The sequence below is a fragment of the Geotrypetes seraphini genome, chromosome 9 (assembly GCF_902459505.1).
Source record: "Geotrypetes seraphini chromosome 9, aGeoSer1.1, whole genome shotgun sequence".
NCBI lineage: Eukaryota > Metazoa > Chordata > Amphibia > Gymnophiona > Dermophiidae > Geotrypetes > Geotrypetes seraphini.
This window is the reverse complement of record NC_047092.1, coordinates 170,295,343-170,304,988: the sequence shown is the minus strand read 5'-3', so window position 1 is coordinate 170,304,988 and position 9,646 is coordinate 170,295,343. Positions and strand designations below refer to the sequence as shown.

The following is a 9,646-nucleotide window of genomic DNA, read 5'->3' as shown; positions in this document are numbered from 1 at the left end:
CACCTTTGTAAAAGGAGCCCTTAGTCCAGCGAGTTTCCACTTTTTTCGTGCTAAGTGCCCTCGACGGGCACTGTCCCAACTGAAGTTAGCTGGGCTGAGAACTTTTCAGCACTCCCCTCGTCAGTGGTATAGGATGCTGAGCTGTGCCCCTTCCCTTCCCTCATACCTCTTCAATTTTCCAGGCACCAGCAGTATCACGAACTTACTGCCTGCGTGGTGTTGGCTTTCCCTCTGACGTCACCTCCTGGGCACGAGACCCGGCAGTGGGCAGCCAGTTCGTAATACTGTTTGCGCTGGGAAAATTAAAGAGGTACCAGGGGTGGAGAGGAGGATGGGTGCCGGCACCCCCACCAAGATGGGGGTGCCTGGGGCCGGCCCCCATCCCCCTCCCCCACTATGCCACTGCCCCTCCCCCACTATGCCACTGCACCTCGTCCATCGGGCTGTTTTGGGGCTGCTTTTTCAAGGAATTTGCCCTGGATTGTTAAAAAAAAAAGGTTTCTGACAACATTGGCCCCCTCTGACTTAACTTCTGCTGCGCTGGCGACCTCTTTGCATTTAAAAAAAGTGAGGGGGGGGGCAGAAGCTGTGACGTTGCCTTGTTTGCCGCCGGCTTTCTTCCGCCAGGCACCTCTCGGAGGCCCCCACGCAATGAGCTCGACCCAGGCCCGAAGTCCCCTAACCGGGTGGAAAGTTAGGTAGACCCTCCACAACTCGTACGTCACCGCGCCCCGCCGTCGATCCGTGCAAGGCTACGCCCGCCCACCTCTGACGCAATTTCCTGTTTCCGGCAAGACGAAAAGAAGTTGCGTCAAAGCGGGGCGGGGCGCTGGAGGGAGGCAAACGGCGGGGCCGGTGGCGGGCGACCTCAGGCATGAGTTTTCCGAGGCGCTGGAAGGGGGAAGATGGCAGCCCGGGGTGGCTCTCGTGGCGGGCTGGTCTTGCGTAGTTTGTAAACGCTTTCTCTCGTGGTGCAGCAGCAGCGTCTCCTTGACAGAAAGAGGACGACTTCGTGGGATGCGTCCTAGGGCTGAGCGAGTCCCGGGCGGTGGGGGCAAATCTGGAGCCTTTTCGGAATTGGCCAGTAAACCTGACAACCTAGTTGCACGCAAAGTGGTCGCTTTTGGCTGCTTTTATGCCATGTAGTTTATTAGGCTGAAAGAACACAGTAGCAGGATGGAGAACGAGCAGAGCACGACTGCACCCTCGCCGTCCAGTACCGCGAGCAGCGTTACAACATCGGCCACCTCTTCGTCTCCTCGGACTCAGCCTCCCCAGATTTCTGTCTATAGTGGCGGCGACCGCCATGCGGTGCAGGTAGGGCGGCGGCAGCAAAACCCACATTTAGCAAAGTGGCTTTATCGAAGAAAGAGTAAGAGGTTGAGCTTAGTAGGTTCTACACGTCTTAAGATGCTTTTGTGTGTGTGACATGTCAGCATGACATTGAGATCATTGTCAAACAGCAAGAATTGGAGTTAAGGAGGTGCAAGCAGGGCAGTTGCCCTGGGCTCTATGTCACAGGGGTCCTTATGTCTGCCTGAAGCAGAAATTGCAGGTTCCTGGTAAGCTTAGGGGCTGCCAAAATTCTGCTTGGGCCCCAGCTTATTTAACAAAGGCCCGATGAGCAACATACACGGTAAAAAGAATGAGAAATGTGTACATTGATCAAGTTCTCTATACAATTCTCGTTGATATAGTGCTCAGAGCAAGATGTGACACAGACTAGTTTGTATATAAAGTAGGCTAGTTCTCAATCCTGTTCATGTGGCTTATCCAGCAAGTTGGGCTTTCAGGGTATCCAAAATGAATATGTATGACAGTGTGTGCTGCAAACCTTTTGTAGTCATGGCACATTAAACTTGGGGCCGCGTCTGTAGGGCATCCAGAAATGCGCAGATGTCGATGTGATGATGTTACATGCATGTGTGGCATCATCACATTGACGTCCACGCATGTGCAGAGGCCCTGCAGTTGGGGCCGTGAGCCTGCTATCACTATGCCAGGAGGGTGCTGAAATAGGAGAGGCACAGGCTGACTGCCTACAGGACATGCCTCTTATCGTGAGAGGCACATCCTATAAGTAGATAGCTGGCATCTGTGCTCCTTCTCGCCAGCATCCCATCCCATGCGATACACTGATGTATGAAATGGATTTACATACACTGCTTCCTTAATATACAAATTATCTCATGTATATTCATTGTGGATATCCTGAAACCCTGACTAGCTAGGTGTGACCTGAGGACAGGGGTAAGAAGCACTGTCTTGGAGACAAAACAATTAGTTAACCTTATTTTAGCATTTAACATTGTAGTACTCTAAGGCGCAACTCTTTAGAACAAATTACATACAGGTGCAATAAGCCCCTTCAGCAAAAGCTTAGAAGCTAATTCGGAACATGATTCAATGGGTAATAAAGAACTTAACCAGCATTTCTCTCATAGACACAGAAATGTATATCTGGTAAAAACTGAGTTGTCCAAGGTCAGAATGGGTGGTGGACGTGGGATTTGGACTAAAGTTTCTTGCTTCTTAATCTTATTCTAACCACTGGATCACCCATACTTTCTCAACTAAGTCTGTTTTTCACTGGTTGTCATCTCTGTAGTGCAATTATAACTGTGTCACACCTGGGGAAATTCTGCACAAAAATTGAAAATTGTGTACACTTTATTTGCACATTTTTGTCCAGAATTTCACCATTATAAGAGTTGGCATCTTCCCCCTTCCAGTCATGAAATACCCACCACCACCACAACAGTTTCTCATGTACCTTCCTGTAAACCTGTACCTCATTCCCATGGCGCTTACACACACCCTCGCCCTTCAGTCACCTTTTTCCAGCCTCCTCACACTCCGTCTACCTTTTTTCTCCCCCCCCCTCCACATTCCCCCTTTATTCCAGCACCCCCGGGCGCATACACACAATTCACATTTTTTTCAGCTCCCCCATCTGTTTTTTCCAGGCTTCCTTCCTCCCCTCCCTCCCTGCCCACTCCCTGTTCCTGCGCATTAAGAAGATGAGCTGTATAGCTGCACATAAAACTGCTTTCTGCTGGGCCCGACTGTTCCTTTGAACTGTACAAGTTTCCATAAAGCTGCACAGCTTAAAGTAACTGCCAGGGTCCAAGGTGACAGAGGAGAAAGCAGTTTAACCTGTGGCTTTGCAGTTTTTCTTATTGTGCTGGAGTGGTGGGTGTGCAAGGAGGGAGGGAGGCAGCCCGAAAGCAGACTGTACAGAATTCTGCATGGGAAAGGCAGAATTCTTTGCACTCTGTGGAGGTGTGAAATTCTGTGCAAATTCTACATTGTGCAGTAGTGCAGAATGGCCTGAGGAGTACTGTGTGTTTAGGGAAGAGTAAGAAATATGATGGATAGCCAGGCTGAATGAATCCTTTAATTCAGCTCTTACAGTTATTTATTTATTGAATTTGTTTAACTGCCTTCCAGCCAGGCTCATTAGCATGGTTTACAAATAAAAACTGGTCATGAAACAATATGACAAAGTAAAATTAAATAAGTAAAATATAAATTCAAAGCACAAAATAAATTACAAAAAAAAAGCGAGTTGGTGATCACAAAGTATAATTTAAGTTAATTGGTTTTCTGTGACTTAAGCTGAGTTTTCACTCCTGGACTGATTGAGTTAATACACAGTTAATTTGCCACAGGTAATCCAACAGGCTCTGCATCGTCCTTCAAGTTCAGCTGCTCAGTACCTGCAGCAGATGTATGCAGCCCAGCAGCAGCATCTAATGCTGCAGACAGCATCCCTCCAGCAGCAGCACTTAAGTAGCACACAGCTTCAGAGTCTGGCCACTGTTCAGCAGGTAAGACTGAAAAGAGGTGAAGATCTCTGTCTTTACACTTGTGAACCAGTTCTGAGTATCAGTTAAGCCTGTTTGGAAGTCCCATAAAATTCCAAATAATGCTTTGCAGATGTTTGTTTGTTTTTTTTTTTTTTTCATTGGAACAAGGCATATCAATTACAGAAGCAACCATTTTTGAATGCACAGTACATTAACAAAGATGAAAACATGAAAGAGAACAAAACTGAAGCTGGGCAGTTTTATTCAGACATACGTTATACAGAGCTCAATATGGAAATGAGAATTTTAGTCTTATTTTTTATGTATTCTTATGGTGGTTATCATATTTGTTCTGTCTTTGATCCATTTGGGTCTCTTACTAATTTTTCTTCGCATGGTCTGAAAGTTCTATAACATTGATTCATAGTTAGTTTTTCTAGGTGTATAAAGGATTGGGTGACTACCAGTGGGGTACAAATTCTGAAAAGGTGGAATATGGATCAGGCACTTAACCTGTTGAAAATGACCTCAATCTGAGCAGACTAAAGTGATTTAAATAAAGTCAAAACTAAAAAGCACTAGGAGATCCAGGCAGAATTAGTTTTAATTTATTTTCTTGCTTTAAACCATTTTGGATCGTCAATATTGTTTTTGATGGATTGTCCTTGTTCATGCTTACATCTTTAATGTACTGTCCATTAAAACATGGTTGCTTCTGTAATTCATATGCCTTTTTCCAAGGAAAAAAAAAACCTCTGCCATACCTCTAAAGAATTTTTGCCAATTTTTAAACAAAAATTTCAAAATCGTGTTGCTAAACTTTAAAATGTTCCCTTCCAGTCACCACTAATATATAAAAGCTGATTGGATTTCTGATTATCATGTTTATTTGTTGCAGGTGCCCTTGTGCGTATGTGTAGGAGGACAACATGAAATGCAGAGCACTATGTGGTATCTGCTGGTCAAGGAGAAAGCCGCATTGGGTGACTTGAGGGGTGGCAACAATGCTGACCAGCAGGAATGGCTGAGAGGCCACATCCCGCTGGACAGAAATAAAATGGCAGTGGCCTTCCAAGCATGAGTGGTGTGGTTATTGGGGAGCCCAGGTCCTGACAGATGACGTGATGCCAGCCAGCAGAGAGATCAGGCCCCTTGGGCGGGACAGAGATACTATGATAATTAGGGCACCATCATGGACACTGGGCTCCAACAGCATAGGCAGATCACAGCTGGTGATTTGGCTCAAAGGTGCCAAGACCCCACCAGCTCCAATGACTGCAGAGTGCATGATAGTGATTGGTGTGGCAAGCAAGGAGCTCACATCCCAACAGTGTAGGGGCTTGGTGAAGAGGAAGTACACTACAAGAAATCCTGGGGACAGAGGGCAGGAAAGAGAGTATGACATAGTTGCCATGAGAACAAGGAGGAAAAGTTTCTGGAGAATGCAGAGTGGGCCTCCTACTAACACTCTTACATACATCTTTACCTGCTCATACCATATGTGACAATTCAACATGCCCATACATACAGCCCCGACGCCACCCATAAAACTTCTGGTGGGGAACATAATAACAGTTAGGTTTCCATAGGATAACATTTGTTGGTGGGTGGATGTATTTATTTAGGGAAGGGAAATTTTGACTTTTTTTTCTCCAAAGCTTTTTCTATAAGCTGCATTTGTAAAATGTTTTATTGATTGGAGGCGAGGGCTCACTAGATATTTGTAAAACCTCAGACAAATATTTCTTGAACATTTTAAGTGGTTTAAAACTCAGTTTTTGGAAATTAATTATTTTGAGATTTCTCTATTCAGGAAACTATTAATTTCAGAATGTTTCCAATCTGGGTCTGCCTAGTTTAGTATTTGTAGTAAGTGTTGCTTCTTGAGTAACTGGTTCTTATTCTAGCTTAAGAACTGACCTTAACTATTACTTCTGGCCCCACTTGAACTTAACAGATGAACTCTAGATTAATGAGATATCAAGGCATTTATAGCTGCTGCTTCACAAAGGTTAGTGCTGCCAACCACCTTTCTCTCTGCTCGAGTCATAGCTTTCATGGGTTGCTCTTTATTTGAAAGCTTTGGCAACACCATCAGCTCATCTGAAAGGTGTGATCACGATGCCTTTGGCAAAACCTGCTAGTAAATTTGCAGTGGTTGTCAGAATTAACCATCCTGCTAGCTTATGCAGGCTGCCTTACTCCAAGAATTTGGTCTAGTGTGGAGGAACATTCTGATAATTTAAGCCTTTGGCTTAAATCTTGCACACAGGTTGACTTCCTTCACTTTAAATTCATGCTGACCTTTAATTCTGCTCTCACACTGGCCAAGCAAAACTACTACATCCATTTAACTAACTCTTTCTTCCAATTCCTGCCATGTCTGCCACGCTGAACTCCCTCAAAGCGCCTCCTCCTCCAACCCTTCCTTTTCTCCCCAAACAATGGCTGAATTATTCGATAACAAAGTTCACAAGATCGCCTTTGAATTTGCTGCAAAGCCACATCTTTCTCCCCTTTCTCCTGACCTTTAAACTCCCACCATCCCTTCTTCCTTTACCCAAACAACTCGGGAGGAACCCTCACATCCTTCCTCTCCTGATCCACCTCCACTTGCCTGGTCCCATCCTCTCGACTGTCCTTGAACTCTCGCTGACTTTTTTTTTTTTTCCTTCTCTGAAATCAGAAAGGTAGAAACCACGCAACTTCTGTCCCTTAGCCAAGCCTACTATATCTTCTTGACTCCATCTGCTATCTGTTGTATCCTCAACCTATCCATTTCCACTGCATCTGTTCCTGATGCCTCCAACTATCGCCCTGTCTTCCTCCTTCTGTTCCTATCCAGGCTACTCGAGTTTGCTGCCCTGTAATGCTGCCTTGACTTCATCTCGACAGACTCTTGATTCTCTACAATCTGGCTCTTGCCCCCTACACTCCACAGAGATTGCCCTTACCAAAGTCTTCAGTGACCTCTTCTAAAGGCTTTTACTCTGTCCTCATCCTTCTTGACATGTCTGCTGCTTTTGATACTGTTAAATCACTGCTTATTCCTTGATAGTTGTTCTCACTTAGATTCCATGAATCTGTCCTCTCCTGGTTTGCCTCCTTCCTATCCTTTTAAACCTTTAGTGTATGTGTTGGTGGTCCTCATTTGCTGCTATTCCGCTAGCGGTTGGCATACCCCAGGACTCTATCATAGGACCTCTTCTCTCAGTGCCCTGATCTCCTCTCATGACTTCCAGTATCACCTATACGTTGATGATTCTCAGATCTACCTCTCTACACCCAAGATTTCACCTAAAATCCAAGAAAAAGTCTCAGCCTACCTGGCTGATAATTGCTGCCTGAATGCCACCTGAAACTAAACATGTCCATGACTGAACTGCTCCTCATCCTCCTAAACCCTCTGCTCCTCTCCTTCCATTCTCCATCTCTCCTCCACTCGTTACCTTGGAGTCATCTTTGACTCTGACCTATTATTTTCTACCCACATCCAACAGACTGCTAAAGCCTGTGGCTTCTATCTCTGTATCACCAAAGTTTGACCCTTGTCCACACTCTTGTAGCCTCACGCTTAGACTACTGCAGTCTACTTCTAACAGGTCTCCCGCTGAACTGCCTCTTCCTCCCTGCATTCTGTAGAAAAAACTGCTGCACGACTTTTCTGCCATCCTCTACACCTGCCTCACCACTTTCCTCAGATCATCTCACTGGTTCCATATACGCCTTTTCATACATTTCAAACTCCCATTTCTAAACTACAAGTGTGTTCATTCTGCAGCCCTTCAGTATCGCTCCTCTGCTGTCTCCCTGAGAACTCCGTTCCTCTGACAAATTGCTTTTATCAGTACCCTTCTCTACTTCCAATTCCTGATTGTTCCTTTCACCTCGCCACCCCTTATGCCTGGAATAACCCACCTGAGTCCGTCCGCCATGCCCCTTCCCTTGTTCAAAAGTGGGCTGAAAAACACCTTTTTGCGAGCGCCTTCAACTCGTAACCCTACTACCCTCTGCTCACCATCCTAGCCAGCAGTTTAACCATCTCCTCTAACTGTAACCCCTAATCTGACATCCTGCTTGTCTGTCTTGATTGTTTAGATTGTAAGCTCATTCAAGCAGGGACTGTCTCCTTTGTGATTGCACAGCACTGTGTATGTCTGGTAGTGCTCTAAAAATAATAATAGTAGTAGTAATAAAGTTCCTTAAAGACTTTAAATGTAATCCCCTGTCGCGTACCTGGGGGACCTTTTTACTAAGCCATGGTAAAAAAAAGTGGCCTTTAGTGCACTCACATATAGCTTTTCCCTGCACACTAAGGCCAGTTGTCCCTTTTTATATTTTTTTTGCATTAATGGCTGCATGCTAATGGAAACCTTAGTGCAAGCCATTCTTGGGAAATTGCCACGTGTGCATTTACCACCTCCAATTTTGCAGGTGGTAAAGGCTCATGTGGTATCTGTACGCTAACGGGTTAATGCAGGAACGCCTGTTCTCCACCCCTGACATGCAAAAATATATTTTTTAACGTTTGGGTGTGCAAATTTGACAGTTACCAGAGGATAACTGAGCATCTCCTGTGGTATACCATTTTAAACTGTTTGGTGCATGTTAGTAGTAAAGTGCTTCTTAGTGCTATTCTTATATGTTCTGTTTAGCTTTGGTGGAGACACTGGTTTTCTTATACAGTGCTCTCCCGAGTTTCGCGTGGGAAACCACAAATATGGTTTTTCATGGGGGAGCCTAAAGAGAGCAGCCGGAGCGCTGCGAGTGCAGGAAATCACTCGTGGTTTGCTCCGACCGCCTCTTCCTGCACAAAGTCGGGCCTTATCCAATCAGGAGCTGCATGTCAAAGGTAGACCCAACAGGCAGGGTGAAAGATGCCTGATCACATCAAGGACAGGGATTGAATGTGGAAGAGAGCAGAAGAGGTGCTTGGAGGAAACAGGAGACACAGCAATATACAAATAATCTAATCTAATCTTCATTTTATATACCGAATCTACTCCCTAAGGAGCTTGACTCGGTTTACAGTTCGTTAAAAAATGAAATATAACAAGTAAAAATTGTGGGATAAAAACAGAAATTGGTTAGATTAGATGGATGGAAAAAGTTAGAAAAAAGTATGTTGAATTGCTTAAAATTACTATACGACAGCTAAAAATTAAATTAACTATTGTGAAAACAACTAGGATTTAAACTTTTTTGAAATTGAAATAATTGATCTACCAGTCTTAGAGAATCTGGAAGTCCATTCCAAATTCTCACCAATTTAAAAGTAAGAGATTTACTAAGCTTCCCAGTGCATTTAATACCTTTCAGAGAAGGAAATGCTAATGTGTGAATTGTTGAATAGCAGGATCTAAATGAATTCCCACTAAGGGGAATCAAAAGAGTCAAATATTCCATAAAGGAGTTTGAAATCCACACACACACACTTGAACTGTATCCTATGATGGACCGGAAGCCAATCGAGTTTTCTCAGCAATGGGGAAACATTACATTAGGGACTTCTATTCCGCCTATACCTTGCAGTTCAAGGCGGATTACAAAAGAGCTAACTGGACATTTCCAGTGAAGTTACAACAGTTTTGGGGTTTGTTTATTTTTTTTGTTACAAGGGAGGAGAGGTCATACTTTCTCTTTCCAAAAAATAATGCATTAATCGCAGGGTTAACTGTGACTAACTTGCAGCTCTAGATCTATAAAGTTCTGTGTGGCTATTACTGTAGGTTAGTGTCAAAAGAATCCTGTTTCATGGATGGTTCCAGCTGATGAATTACCCTTTCATTTCTGCAGCCCAAATCTTTTCATGTAGTTGATATTTGCTTTTGCTCTGG

The 9,646-nt window shown here is 44.4% G+C and overlaps 1 protein-coding gene across 1 annotated transcript in view; it reads left to right on the top strand.

The window, feature by feature from the left end:
• Positions 1-811: 811 nt before the first annotated feature.
• Positions 812-9,646, top strand: part of PHC3 (polyhomeotic homolog 3) — a 132,229-nt gene continuing 123,394 nt past the window's right edge. The window contains 2 exon segments of the mRNA XM_033958076.1: positions 812-1,317; positions 3,672-3,830. Of these exon segments, the coding sequence (XP_033813967.1) occupies positions 1,177-1,317; positions 3,672-3,830 (300 nt within the window). The 5' untranslated portion in view covers positions 812-1,176.